Source organism: Micropterus dolomieu, linkage group LG14 (assembly GCF_021292245.1).
Source record: "Micropterus dolomieu isolate WLL.071019.BEF.003 ecotype Adirondacks linkage group LG14, ASM2129224v1, whole genome shotgun sequence".
NCBI lineage: Eukaryota > Metazoa > Chordata > Actinopteri > Centrarchiformes > Centrarchidae > Micropterus > Micropterus dolomieu.
This window is the reverse complement of record NC_060163.1, coordinates 23,731,994-23,747,100: the sequence shown is the minus strand read 5'-3', so window position 1 is coordinate 23,747,100 and position 15,107 is coordinate 23,731,994. Positions and strand designations below refer to the sequence as shown.

Here is a 15,107-nt window from a genome sequence, read left to right as displayed (position 1 = left end):
CTTGCAGCACATCAAACGGTTTTTATGTATCATAGCGATCAAAGGGTCTCGAAAAAAACGCTGCTCCACCAAAGTGCACCCTAGCTCTCCCAACTAGGCGTTTTCAGAACAGTAGCTGGCGTTTTCAGCTGGTAAAAAACGTTTTGGTGGACACGGGCCCTGAGCGTTGCCATGCCGTTGCTGTGGGAGCAAATGACCATATATGGAATACTGACTTCGTTTCCGCAAACAGGGATTTCTTTTAAATACTTTAACCTCATTATTTGAGGCTTTGGGCATGTTTAACATGAACATCCAACATTGTGACGTTGTACATAAATCATAAAATAAGGAAAAGCATAATAGGTCTCCTTTCAGGCTAGCGATGGTGCAGTCACAGATAGCTTTAGCTAAAGCTATGTTCTATACTTTTGCCAAACTGTTTCCTGCTATTGACTTATTAATATTGATGCTCCAATATAGTTGAGTTTGTCGCACCACATAAATAAGGCAATCCATTAATAATGCCTACATGGGCCTACATATAATAATATGCAGAACGTGTGTTAATATGTCGTCCTTTTATGAACCCTGTCCGTTTGTTAAGGAAAACATAACTGGAGGGGGAACTCAATCTATGTTCTCATGCCACCAGATTCCTTTGACAAAAACAGTTATTTTACCTTGCACAACACTCTTAGTTTGGATCCAAACTAATCCTTTAAAACACCAAAGTCACACAATAAAATAAACAAACTAATCCATCCAGGCAGCAGTAGACCACCAGCCCCATGTTCTGCGAGGTAAAATTACTATTTACTTCAAAAGGAGTCGGGTGGCTTTGAAGACAGCATAGGTGGAATGGTCATGTCAATTTAAATATGTTCTTAATGTGCAAGGATTTTTTAAAGAAAACATTCTGGGAGAGGGCTCTCATTTGGACCCCCAGTGTCTATATACCATGGTTACGCTCTTGGGCATGTGAGCTGCCTATTGTATCAAGATGCATTTGAAAAAAGCTCTGCACTCATCCTTTAATTTCTCTGGAAGGGAGGAGTCCATGTCAGCCCTCACTCTGTGTGTGTGTTTGCATACCAGTACATTTCTCCAGTAACAACTCGTGTCAACGCGCCGCAGAAACTTGCAGAGGGCTGTCCGTGTCTATCCAAACATTAACAAAATGACACTGAGATGTCTTTCATTCCTCTGCGCACATCGCTGGCCCGTTTGGAATGGCTTCCAGCTGCGGTTACAGACCACAACATGTCCGTTTCAGCGCTCCTTGTAACGAGTGGCGCACAGGAAACAAGTGGCTCTACCCACGAGGATGGGAAAGAGGTGTGTCTGAGGCGAAGAAAGACAAGAGATCCCGATTCCAACAAATCCATCAAGTCCATCAGACCACTTATAGCCTACTAACACGCAAACAGCGCGTTAAGCCCTATTGTTTTCATTTGGTTTGTAGAAGCGCTCAGGGTGAAAAGGCTTTTCATGCACCTACTGTGGATCAGAGCCTGTCCACTGACCCCGGGCGGATTACTAAAGAGCCCATATGTGTCCGATAAGCAGCCTGGTTCACTGCTCGGCCTGTGTAACAGCGGAGCCGCTCTCTCTGTGCTGCTGATGAAAAATGGGCTTGGCATTTGCGCACAGGCGCCGCATCAGTCCGATTCCCTATAGTCTCTGCTCTCTAAATAATGCAAGAATATGAATATACAGTAGAGACGCATGTAAATAGATGCAACCCACCAGGGGCTTTTTTCTGCTTTAGATGCAGGATTTCAAGTTGCAGAATGAAATGAGCTCATCTGTGGTGCACGTACTGATACGCTAGAAACCATTTAGGCCTCCAGAGACAAGAAAGAAGCGAAAGATCCAGAATAACGGGAGAGAAAAAAAAAAAAACAACAACGCGAAGAGTCCGCACAGCCACAAATTCACACTCACACGCTCACATTAGGCGACACAATGAAAATAACACTGCTTAACTTGAGTAAATAGAGAGAAATAGCATTGTTTTATTGTCCTCCTGGGTTCCTTTATTAATGAGATTATAAATATTCTGGCGGATTAGTCTTGTTACCGCGCGCAAAGGCTATCTCCGTGTGGCTGAAGCGAAAGCAGAACCTGCTCCGGAGGATGATGGAGACATTTTTTTTTCCGCTTCGAACGAGGAGAAAACACGCAAAATGCCGTGTTTGTGGGGAGGTGACTGTTTCTTCCAGTGCTGGGGCGATGGTGGCAGCAACAAAAACACGTTTTTTCCCCCCCTCAGTTTATTGTAGACGAGGATCGAAGAAGATGCAAATCGCGCACAATGAAAGTCTGATTTGAAAACAACGAAACGTGCAAAATAAGCCTCTGCGGGAGGATCTATGCTGACACGATGCAAGAAATATGTATCTCATTCATGTGCATGATATTTCTACACAGAGGAGGCCCAACCTCTCCCACCTCATGCAAAAAATATTAAGTGACAATGTGAATGCCGATGGAGAAATACGACGCAGCGTTTGGCTCGCATGTCGGCCACTCGCTGTGGTGTTTCGGTGTGAAAACAATGAGATTGGATCGGCCAAATAAATGAAATATGTTGGGTTTTTTCTTACCTGAGTGCAGACAGCGGTGTTGTCTCTTCAGCGGCGGTCGCTCACCGGGTTGACACAGCTTCTCTTCGCAGTGCAGTGGCAGGCCGGAGCGGGGCGCTGCGGAGCGGAGCGGAGCGGCGACTGTCTGTCCTGAAATGCAACCTGTCTGCTCACAACAGCGCTCAGCCCATCTGGTTCCATGCAAGCTGTAAACAAAGAGGTAGGAATAAAAGGCTTTGCATAGACAAGGTTTATTTTATTGTTTCTATAAACTGTAAACACTTAAAATATCAAAAGGCTCTCAGAAGGCCACACATGCAGATAGATCATAGCTCCATGTTTTAAACCTTCCACTCAGATGTTTGACTCAAGCAAAAGCTGCAGTACTACCGTGAAGAAATACTCTGTTAAAGTAAAAGTACTGCATTCAAATTTAAGTACAAAAGTATTAACATCAAAATATAAAGTACTCAAACTACTGATTTACAGAATGGCCCATTTCCAGTGGTGGAATGTAACTATTTACTCAAGTACTTTAAGGCCTATAGTTTTGAGGTACTTTACTTGAGTATTTTTATTTTATCCTACTTTATAGGACTACATCTCTACAATTCAGAAGGAAATATTGGAACTATTTGCTCCACTACATTTGTTTGACAGCTTTAGTTACTTTCCAGATTCAGAATAATAGAAAATATAACGTATAATGTAACAAGAATCATCTGATAAATGATGTGTTATTACAGATTAAGATACTCAGCAGTATATCAAGTAGTTAAATCAGCGCCACCTTTACCAGCTGCAATATTAGTGATGCCTACATATGAATGTATGAATGCTTCACTAATTATTATTCAATTATATAATATAAATTATATAAATAATCTTTTTTCAAATATCATTTTTTTGTGTGCAAAATGAAATACATCTAGAATATTCGTTGATGTGTTATCTTACTTGTCGAAGCCACCAGACTTCATTGATAAAAACGGTAATCTTACCTCAGAACACAGGAGTTGCTGGTCCACCGCTGCCTCGGTCAGCCAGTTTGTTTGTCTTATTGTGGGATTTTGGTGTTTTAAGGGGTTAAAAACACCACAGACACAAAAACATGAGGAAATAGAGTCCAGGTGGAAAAATACTGAAGCCCTTCAACAAAACGCTGAAAATTAAGCCCTTTAATGCAACTTCAAAATAGGAGAACTTAAATGTTGGTGATACAAAATTTAATAAATGTGCTTCATTTAGAAATTAACGTATGTCAAGAAATAAAAAGATATGTTCCTTCAAACTGTGTTGTGTCATCAAGCCACATGTGACTTAATGTAAACCTAAATGGTTCTAATTTTAATTTGTATTATTTACACATAGATGGTAATTTTAAAACAAATGTCCAGTTATGTGAGTTAACTGTTTTTATTTATTTTAATATTTAATTCATATATTTTTACATTTATTTTCTTTAATGAATGTATTTTTTGTATATGAATACGGTCAGTATCTTTCTGTTATTGAATATATCTGAATAATTAAGCCCTCTGACATGATGGATCAGTTGTTATAAACTCATGCTGTGCGGCCAAACTCTGTTCAAACCTACAAAATGTTATCTTAAATTCTAGTTGAGACCCCAAAGTTTGAAAAGATACCAAACACAGCTTTCATGCATTCGCAGGTGCAGCCATAAAAACATTCAGTCTTGTGTTTATATATTTCCTTCATCATAAAGCTTCAAAAAAAAGAGCGAAATAAAATGGATTTCAACAATCCTAAAGCTTCTAAAGGGGAAATAAAAGGGATACATATGTATTAAGGGGTTATAAGGTACTGTATTTGATTTAAAAACATGCTTTATGTATGGGAAATCCAGACTGAACAGAAGCTACAGTAACAGACCAGTATGGTCGGCACACAAAGGTCAAGTCTTGGCACATAAAACAGGGGAGGCCTGAGGGACTAAACAGTGCGCCCTTGTGTCACTCCTCTTTCACTGGCCTCCCTGTGGCCTCTCACTATCACACACCGAGTGCCAACTTTTACACTAAGTTGAGAAACCATTCAGCGCCTGAAAAAACAGCAGTGGAATTACTGATGGTCAGATCTGTTTGGGAATGCCTTCCTTCTCTCTCCTCCTCCTTTCTTTCTTTCCTTCCTTCTTTCTACTCCCCCTCTCTCTCCTTTTGGAAACCTGCCCAGTACAACAGCTGCGTGGCTGAAGATGATTGGATTTATCCTGTGGTGGGAGTTCACTGTGGGCCAGGTGCTGCTGTGGGATCCGTCTCAGGCTGAAAATCTCTCTTAACACACCCTTTAAATCCTCAGCAGTCTGTTCACCTGGACGAACCACTTCACTGGCTGCAGGACATTTCAGTCTTTCCACGCGCATTACAGGAGCTCAGTGGAGTTTAATAAGGTTTAAAGTTGTGATGGGCAGGTTTTTTATGTTGCTCTTATAGCTGAGAGTTAGAGGAGAAGATCCATATGTCTCATGTCTATATGATAAATATGAAACTACATTCGGTTAGCTCAGCATAAAGACTGGAACAGCTGATCTGGCTCTGTGCAAAGGTAACAAAATCCACCTACCAGCCCCTCTAAAGCTCCTAATTTTGTGATATGTACTACTTATTGAGTTTGCATTGTGTTTAAACCACACCTGCCACTACAGAGTATTGATGTGTACATGTTTATGGCTGTGGTAACCCTTCTGACTGAAATCGAAGCTTGTGTACCTAAATAAATTAGTGGTTTGGAGTCAGAGGGCAGACGATATTGTTTTCCAACAGTCTTGCAGTCACATGTGATGTGCTTCTCTCTGACAAGACACAAATAAATTAATATAGATAGACCTTCAACTGATAAAGCTAAATGAAAAAAATAAAACATTTGACACAGCACAGAATATAACATATTAATCGAGATATAAAAAGTCTATCTTGCCTTCCTTTCCAAGACAAAGATGCCCACTTAGAAACATCATTAAACAATACTCTAAAAACATAAGTTTGTCAAAACGTTTCCCAAAAGTTAAAAAGCTTAAGTCACTGTAAATGAGGTGCTGAAGAACCACTTAACCTGAGCCCAACCTTAAACATCTACAGCAGTAAAATGCAACATGCACATTAATGCAGCAGCAATATTAATCCAGAAACATCAGATATGATAGTGAAACACTTACATGAGGGAACATTTTACAGTCACACTCTAAGTACATTTCGCAAGTAAAGGATGTGAATACTTCTTCCACCACTGCTGACATGTGCTGAGTTTATGCAGTCACGGTTTTTCTTTTTGTACTATTGAGTTAAATGTGGTATAACCAGTTCATCATCAACTACCCTAATAATCACCACAGACGCATGTGTGAGAATGGGTGTAATTAGAAGTGAAGAGGCCCCTTTGAGACTGTAAATGATCATAGTGCCCAGATTTTAGTAATCGTATGATAGCAATTTTGATATATCTGTTATTTTAAGGAGCATTTAAACACCAATCAACCTTATTTTACACATTAGATTTCTCTATATGAAGGTTATTTTTCTTCATCTTAAGGTTTAAACATACCAGTGTTTGTACAGGTGAAATAAATTCAAGCGCAGTAGGCTTGCTGCTGTAACACAAGCTGATCTATGAAGCAGATCAAGTCAAAAGACCAATCAGTGGCTAAAGTATTTGGGAGCTGACTGTGACAATAGATTCAGATCAGTGTTGGCTGTACAAAGCATTTCACATCTTAGTTATTAGTTATTAAGTCTCCAGGCGGCTCTTTCAAAATACATAAAGACTAACTGATGAAGCCCTGAAACAAAACTGACCTTGTCTGCCTGAGACAAGGATCCTGCAAGAAACAGGCTCCTGGAGAATAAGGAGAACAATGTTTTGAATCAATCTGGATGGTAACCAGCAAAGGGCAGCAAGGATTGGTGTTTGTTTCAAAGCTTTATATATCTTATTCCTCTGTGCCGTAGAGCGCCATTGTTGTCTAAAAACGATTAAAACACTGGACTGGAGATAGGGTATGAAAAATGGTATTACTAGTAACAATATACAAAAAAGTACAATATTTGCAGAAGAAGAGTATAAAGAAGAAGTATAAAGTTTCATAAAATGGAAATACTCATACAAAACACAAGTATTTTGAATTAGTACTTAAGTAAATGTACTTGGTTACGTTCTACAAATGCAGGCAAACAAACTGGCTGCAGAACAAGGAATCAAACACTAGAGAGAGACATTGCAGCATTCAGCAGAGCTTCCTCTGCCTTGGACAGCCTCACTGCTGCATGAAATCCTATTTTCTTTTAATATTTGCAATATAAAGCTTCCACAACATATCAGTACTAAGGCCAGTCTCTATATATTGTTTCATGCACACTGTAAAATTGTAAAAACTGTTTGCATGATGTTTAAACAGGCCAAGTACGAAGATTAGATGATTGTCTCTGTGCCACTTTCTGGATATTTTAGAATTATTTATCAATCTAAGTGTCAAAAGAATTTAAATTTATCATAGTAGAAGGAAGTTTGGCCTCATCAAAAGAGATTATTTCTTTTTGAGAGAAGAAAGACTCACAGTGAAGTCATCCGTATGCCCGCCACACATCCTGTGGTGCTACAGGTTTTCTCCTTTTTCACAGCATGTGTTGTTTTTTGGTTTAATATTTAATGATAACTCCTGACGTGGGAGGATGTGCCTTTATTTAAACTATAAACCATAAAAAGAAAACTCCACCTAATGCACATGTGGAACTCTCAGCCGACGACGTGTTTTGGTCTTCAGGACTCCACAATAATAATAAATTATGCAGTGAATTGAAGGCACCTTGTTTTTCGTTTTACCTCCAACTGTTAAGTTAGTATGAAGCTCAGGTGACGTCATCACAGGTCCAGTCATCTTGTCCTTCAAAATGCTTCACATCAGTCCAGCTGCACGGAGGAAGCAGCTTCAAATCCTGAAGGGGAAAATATTTATCAGATATTTAACAAAAATACTACGTTTGAAAACCAAATCTTAAAGCACAGATTGTTTTTTTAATGCGAGAACAACAACAGACCTGCTTTTTAATGCAGAGACAGATTTTGTTCCCACCAACCTCTGATAAAACAACCAAAAAGCGACTGTACATTTAACAAGTTTCTGCTTTTTAATGAGTGAAACATGATCTTCAGACTGACTGCTGCTGTTTCCGTCCTGATCATCACAAGCCACATGGTGAGTTGTCAACTTTTCAAAGAAATTATTGTAAATCAAACAAAGTATAACTCATTTATTTATGCATTGATGTAATTGTCTTTACATTTTTAGTTTGTAAGTTTAGCAAAATTATAGATAATAGTATTTCAGGAGGATAAAAAAAACTGTAAAAATACTTAAACTAAGGCGTGCACCTGTGGAAATTACAGGTAGATGAAATGAACCTGCTTTAATCTCTCAGGTTGGATCAACTCATCCAGACTGTTTAATTGTTCTTCATCTACAAAACAAAGAAAAAGAGTGTGAACTAAAGATCAAAACCACCGCTGCCGCATCGCTACAGTCAAACAGTAATGTAACTGCAGGTGACTTTTCCTTTGAAAACAAATACGCAAATATATACGGTATCTACTGAAACAAAGTATTGAGTCCCACCGCATATGGTGACGTATTTTATTTTACTGTTAGGTTGTGTGATGGAGTGGGATGGAGTGAGTTGTTGGCCAGCTGCCTCTGAAGGAGAGGTCGTTTCCGTCCACTGTCCTCTGCTGCTGCTGAAGCCTGAAACTCCTCCAGGTACACATCATGACATCACACACGCCAAAAAACTCCCTAAAGTGTAGTTTCTTGGGAAACAATATAAGATCGCCTTTCAAGAAGGTGACATTTATGACAAAGTAAGTGGACCAATTGTGTCTTAATTCCTCCAGGGCAATCTCCAAAAGGAATCTTGTAACCAGCCACCAACAAGTTTAACATTTAATTTCTTTTCACATTTTCTGTATCAACGTTGCTAATGACTGCATGTAGTGAGTCAAAGGTGAAGAATCCACAGAGCGTTGTACATTGCACCATTTTTAAAACTCGTTGTTTTGGTTTTACCAGCTGCAGTTTTAATTTGTTGGTTCAGTCTCACCTCTCTCATCCACGTCATTTCCCAACACAGACAGCAGCTGCAGAAGACCATGTGAGGCTACACCTCATAAATTAATTGAATTACAGAGGATTTAAATGTCTTGTCCTACTTGTAAACCTTTAAATTTACATCTGCGATTGTCTTAAATGCTGTGACATATTAAAGTTATGATCATTAGCACCTGTTCGTTATAGTTGTTTAATCATACACCTGATGATATGCCTATAAAATCTCTGACTACAGGTGCATCTAAACAAAATTTAAATATCATGGAAAAGTTCATTGTGAGCACCAGAACCAGACAGAGAGATCACAGTCTCAGGAAACCTTTACAGGTGTTTTGAGTTAATTAGCTGATTAGAGCTCCTCTGAAGTCGACATTCCTTCATTGTAAAGACTTTATTCTAAAATTCTAATACATAATTGACTTTTCATTTCCTTTATATACACATTTTTAGTTAAATGCAATTTATAAATTAAAATGTTTGTCACTGTTATCTCCCTACGCAATGTTCTATATTATGTTTGAAAGCCTTATTTATATTGTCTTTTTTATTTTTTTACCTGACAACAGTAGCCTAAAAATACTGTATTTGTATCTAAATAACATTTAAAAAGCTCACCAAGTGTAATTCATGTTATAAACAACACTGTGGACACTGAGAACATGAAAGAAAAACGATCCTGCATTTACTAAATTGTTCTGGGAACCATTTTGCAGTTTCGAACACATTCATCTTTCTTGATATCCTGAAACATTTTCTTCACAGTTCTCATCACACGGAGCTGTACAGTCCGAGGATGGAGTCAGCCCAGCCTGCCATATTACCAAGCCTGTTACTATGAAGCTTATGAGGAAGATGAAGACAAGGAGGAAGAGGTACACTAGATATGTAACGATGAATTCTTAGCTCTGAGTTCTGTATGCATGCAGTAGTAGTGCAGTTGATCCCATTTCACCAAAATGATGAATTTAAATTATTTCTGTCAGCAGGGAAACAAAGATTTGGGTCTTTATGGCACTTCTGTTTAATGTCTAGCTCCAGAAAAGTTACTTTGACACCCTGAAGTTGATCTACAGCGTCGGATACGGAGTTTCCCTGGCTGCTCTGCTCATCGCTCTTCTGGTTTTCTGTTGCTTCAGGCGGGTTTATTATTTTTAACCCACACAGCTCTTCATTAGAGAATGAACACCGTGATAAAATAATTAAGGTTTTATACTGAAATGTTTTTCACAATATTCCTCTGTCTCTCAGGAAGCTGCTCTGCACGCGCAACTACATCCACCTCAACCTGTTTGTGACCTTCATGCTCAGAAGTCTCGCTGTGTTCATTAAAGATTCAGTGTTGTTCGCAGGCAAAAGCACGGACCACTGCACAGTGTCCACAGTAAGGCCGGAGCCAGCTGAGTCAGCGTGGGGCTGAAATGTTAGATACAAATTAAGCCTGCAACAAACAGTTATTTTCATATTTTTTCATTTATCAATTAATTTGTTCCTTCTTTGACACAATGTCAATCTGAGAAAAGTCCCAAACACAAAGTTTACAATCAGACAAATTTGTGAGGCTGGAACCTGAGAAATTGTCACATATTTTCACTGTTTTTGCTTGATAATTGTCTAAAACGATAAATCCATTATTGATTAACTCACTAATTGTTTTATCTCTAAAACAATATAAATCATTGTTTATAACTGCAATGCACTGAAAACTGACTTATCAACAAAAAATTAATCTAACTTTAATGCAAAACTAATTTAAGCACAACAGGAAATACTGCAAGCCTAACATTTTTTGAAAATGTATATACTTTTTACACGGACAAGAGAAAGAAATGCCCAAAAACCTCCTTATTCTCACCCCCTAAAACATGCAGAACTGTGATATCTGTAATGTAAAAACATCCTTTGTGTCGTCTCAGCTCCAGTGCAAAGCAGCAGTGACGTTCTTCCACTTCTGTGTTTTGTCAAACTTCTCCTGGCTGCTGGTGGAGGGTCTGTACCTGCAGACTCTGCTGCTCTTCACCTTCACTCAGACCAGGAAGCTCTTTTGGATCTGAGCCACCGTCGGCTGGGGCACGTTGTGTATTTAGATGTATTTATGTCCATTCGCCTGTATTGGTCTTTATTTTGCTTGTGTAATCGTTGGGCTGATTTCGTAGGTATTTCATCAGTGACCATTGTGATCTGGACTCTGTTGAAGAAACAGCTTGATGATGAGGGGTAAGTAAAGTGTGAACATGCAAATCTTTTTCACATTTAATGTTAATAGATGGTAATATTTCTGAATGTGCAGGTGTTGGGATAACCTGGAGAGCCGCTTGTGGTGGATAATCAAGATTCCTATTCTGCTATCTATCTTTGTAAGCACATGTTCTGCCTTCAACTCTTCTTCTCATTTACCCAAACAAAATTCTTGGATCATATATGGACAATTCCCTGGACAAAATTTTAACTGTCTCCTGACAGCAGCTTGTATGCGAACACATACCCAGACAAAGTTTGATTGTCCAGACTTGGAAATTGTGCCCTTTTGCCTGCTCTGGTTTTGGGAAATACGCTTATTTGCTTGAAATAGGAACTTAGCCTTGCTCTGTTCAAAGGTAACAAATACTTACACAAAGTAAATATAATGTGTTAAAGCCAAACAAGCTGTTTCCCCAGTTTCCAGTCTTTGTGCTAAGCTAAGCTAACAGGGTGCTGGCTGTAGCTTCATATTTAACGGACAGACATGAGAGTGGTATCAGTCGTCTGATTTAACTCTCTGCAAGAAAGCGAATCATTCTCCATAATGTTGAGCTACTCCTTTAAAGCATCACAGATGCAAAACATTAGTTTGATGTGTATGCTATTGAAATTATATCAAAACGGATTAAATGATTAATATTGTAAGGCCCTTATTGCCATTTGGAGTTCCCAACTTGCAAAGCTGATTTTGCAAGTACAGTTACAGAATATCTAAAAAATAAATTAAATATAGAAATATTTCGATATATTAAAGGATCAAACTGGCGGCATTAATCTCTTTATAATGTAATTTCTAACTTCCCTACTCTGGATCACTCAGCCATAAGCCCATTGGGTCCTACTGAGGACAGACTTAAAAAAAAAAAGGCACAATTATACAGCCAGTCAATGAAGTTTTTAGCAAATGCTCCTGAAACAGGAGGAAGTAATGCATTTGTTGGGGACTATTTTCTGTCGTGGATTAATCCACATGTGGGGCTCTAGTGAGTGTTTGGGGCAGCTGGATGGTGTATGTGGGACTAGGTCAAAATAAACTACAGTGTGTGTGTTCATGGTGATGAAGAAACATGTCACAGCAGTGACAACACAACAGTTATGTGTTTTTAAAAACAATGGAGCTAAGGGAGAAGGACATAATCCAATAAAATGCACACCTGCAGCTGTTGTGGGCTGACTAAATTATAAATACTGTCAGCACAAAATGAATTGGAGAAGCAGTTGTCAACCTTCATCAGGCATTACGTAGCAGCATCTCTGTTCTGTATCCACAGGCTGAAGAAAACAATCACAGACACACACAACACTCCTGAGATAATTCAATAATGCATCTAAATACATACATAAGCCAAAATACAATGCATACACAAATAGACAGGTTAGTATCTGAATGTGATCCACAGATGAACCTTGTGATCTTCCTGAACATCAGTAGGATCATCGTTCAGAAGACAAAGGCTACACATGTGAACCAAAGTGAGACACAAGTCTACAGGTAAGACTTGGTCATCGACTCACCTGTCTATTCCCTATTCTCAGATCCACTCTCTCTCCCCTGTCCGTTCTTTGACCTGCCTCTCCTGCCGTCTGCTGCCCTCTGCAGGACACTCGTCCGCTCCACTCTGCTCCTCATCCCTCTGTTTGGCCTTCACTATGTCGTGTTTGCACTGATCCCAGAACACGTTGCCGTCGGGCCTCGACTCTACTTTGAATTAGTTTTAGGCTCCTTCCAGGTAACACATCTCTCATACCGCCCAATCGAATGAATATTTAAATGTCCCAGAAAAAGGCTGAAACTAACAATTATTTTCATTATCATTTCATCTTCAGATTCTTTTCTTGATTAATCAATTAATCACTTGGTCAAAAAATGTTTGGAAATAGTAACATTTGCAGGTTATAATTTTGTGATGCTCATTTTAATGTCAAATATCACAAAAAAAACTGTAAATTGAGAGGCTGGAACCAGCAAATGTTTGCTTTAAAAATGACTAAAACGAATTATTTTCGGTTGCCTAACTTGGATTTTTCATGGTTTACCAGGGTTTTGTTGTTGCTCTGCTGTACTGCTTTCTAAATGAAGAGGTGAGCTGTGTTTGCACTTTAAAGTTCTTCATCATCAGTGTCAGGTTCGTCAAAATAAAAAAATTAATTATTTGTCTTTTAGGTCCAAAAAGAAATCCAGAGGACGATGATAAGTTGGTGGCCGGAGACAAAAAATAATGCCATCAATCACCCAACACAAGAATGTGTCCCCTGAAGTCCAAATGAAGAAACCTATCACTGAGTCCTTCTTCACGTAGTTTGGTGCTTATTATTTATCTTTAAATGACACAGACTAGTTTATCTTCTTGTGTGTGATGTAGAGTTTTCAAGTTATAACAGCTGCCGGTGGTGAAATGGCTTTAGGTTTGTCAGAATATCTGAATGATGCATGTTCATTAAGAAAAAGTGTTGTATCGCTACTTTACTGCTTTGTTTGTGTGTAAAACTTGTTTCACCTTCTTGTGTTTGGTTTAGGGACCATGTACAGTTTGTGAACATTTACATTTACTCATTTAGCTGTCGGTTTTAATCAAAGCGACTTGAAATTGCTATGTCAGAGGTCGCACGCCTCTGGAGCAACTAGGGGTTAAGAGTCTTCCTCAGGGACACATTGGTGGACGTGTCGCAGAGAGAATCGAACCTTTGTTTCTCACAACAAAGGCATGTGCCACTGCACCATCACCACCTTGCACCCTGGAACACACTGTTATATATTGCACTGCTAAAAAAAATGAAGGGAACACTAAAATCGCACATCAGGTTTTGATAAACAAACAAATTAAAATGAACAGGCTGATCAAACTGGCAACTCGTAATGTGACTATGAAGTGGGTGATTGTATGCACCCCTGTGTCCACTGGGATCTCCTCCCAGACCTGGATCAGGGCATAAGTGAGCTCCTGGACCATCAGTGGCGCTACATGATGTCCCAGAGGTTCCGGCCAATTCTGGTGTTGCACGGTGCCGGGCTGTGAGCACAGATCCAACTAGAGGACGTCAGCCCTCGTGCCGCACTCATCGAGTTTGTTCTGTCAGTAGCCAAACCAGTAGCCTGCTGGAGGTCATTTTGTGGGGCTCTGGCAGTGCTCCTTCTGTTCCTCCTCGCAAAAAGGAGCAGATACCGACCCTGCCTTAGGGCTGATGCCCTTTACGACCCTGTCCAGCTGTAGTCCAGCAAACCTTCTTGCAACAGTACAATGACTAACTGTATAATCTGAATCGGCTGCAGGTACCGTGCCAACAGGTGATACTGATTCACCTATGCTTCCTAACTGGACGGATAGAAATCCCTGAAGTTTAATTAACTCGATGTTATACTGTGATGATTAAGTGTTCCTTTTTTTTTTTTTAACAGTGTAATAAGAGATAAACAGACAATGTTTCCTCAGAGTAAGAGCTGACAGTGGCGGTCGTTTAAAATACATTCATACAGCTGTATGTCATAGGATGGACAAGTTCAGGGAGTTGCATACATCCAGTCAGTGCCATATTGTCACATCATATACAGTATAAACACATGTCATATAAATTATTATAAAACACACAATGGATTCACTTTTCATCTGCAAGATAAATGAATTTCCTCTTTTAATCCATTTCAGTTGTGTTTTCTTTTCATTATTTTACCTTCATCCAACCACATTTAACATTTGGCATGTATAAACAGATAATTAATGTGTAATAAATTGTTTATAACACGTGAAAACATCATTGTAAACATAAATAATGACATTTTGAGTGTTTATTTGATCATCATAGCAATTAAAACTTATCTAATAAAGACATATTTCATTCGATTAAAACTGTTTTACATTAAATTATTATCTGTTTATGCAGAAGCAGGAGGAGTTAAAGTTGTTTTTTGAGTTCAGTTAACACTTACAAAAACTTTAAATCAATTTAAAACTACATTTTGCATACATTCTGCTATAAACAATTAATTCTGCTTATGAATGCTAAATAAATTGCAATGTTTTTCAGCTCCCATAAAGGGAGTTTAATTTTCTGTTTCTTTTAAATCACATAAGCCGGTCTGGTTCATCGGTGCCAACTGTTCCCAGATGCAGAAGGTCTATATATTTATATAGTTTTATTGTTATTCGAAGTAAATCAAATTACAGATACTTGGTCCTTGCATCAGT

At 38.8% G+C, this 15,107-nt stretch overlaps 2 protein-coding genes across 20 annotated transcripts in view; one reads left to right on the top strand and one right to left on the bottom strand.

Moving 5' to 3' along the window:
- mapta (microtubule-associated protein tau a) overlaps nt 1–8,957 on the bottom strand; it is a 41,128-nt gene extending 32,171 nt beyond the window's left edge. For 15 of the 19 annotated variants that reach the window (XM_046069495.1, XM_046069498.1, XM_046069486.1 and 12 more), the window contains exons 1-3: nt 8,678–8,957; nt 7,407–7,519; nt 2,589–2,773 (exon numbers count right to left, since the gene is read on the bottom strand). The gene's annotated coding sequence lies outside the window, so the exon portion shown is untranslated. Of the gene's footprint in view, nt 1–2,588; nt 2,774–3,568; nt 3,624–7,406; nt 7,520–7,955; nt 8,042–8,677 lie in introns of all 19 variants that reach the window. The other 4 variants (XM_046069483.1, XM_046069482.1, XM_046069484.1 and 1 more) reach the window with 4 other exon arrangements.
- ghrhr2 (growth hormone releasing hormone receptor 2) lies at nt 7,483–14,666 on the top strand. Its single transcript, XM_046069500.1, is given in 13 exon segments — nt 7,483–7,779; nt 8,003–8,126; nt 8,230–8,337; nt 9,448–9,557; nt 9,718–9,821; nt 9,934–10,066; nt 10,599–10,752; nt 10,839–10,899; nt 10,973–11,039; nt 12,324–12,415; nt 12,524–12,653; nt 12,964–13,005; nt 13,088–14,666. Coding segments are annotated over 13 exon segments (1,272 nt in total). The 5' UTR covers nt 7,483–7,725; the 3' UTR covers nt 13,181–14,666.
- The last annotated feature ends 441 nt before the right edge of the window (nt 14,667–15,107 follow it).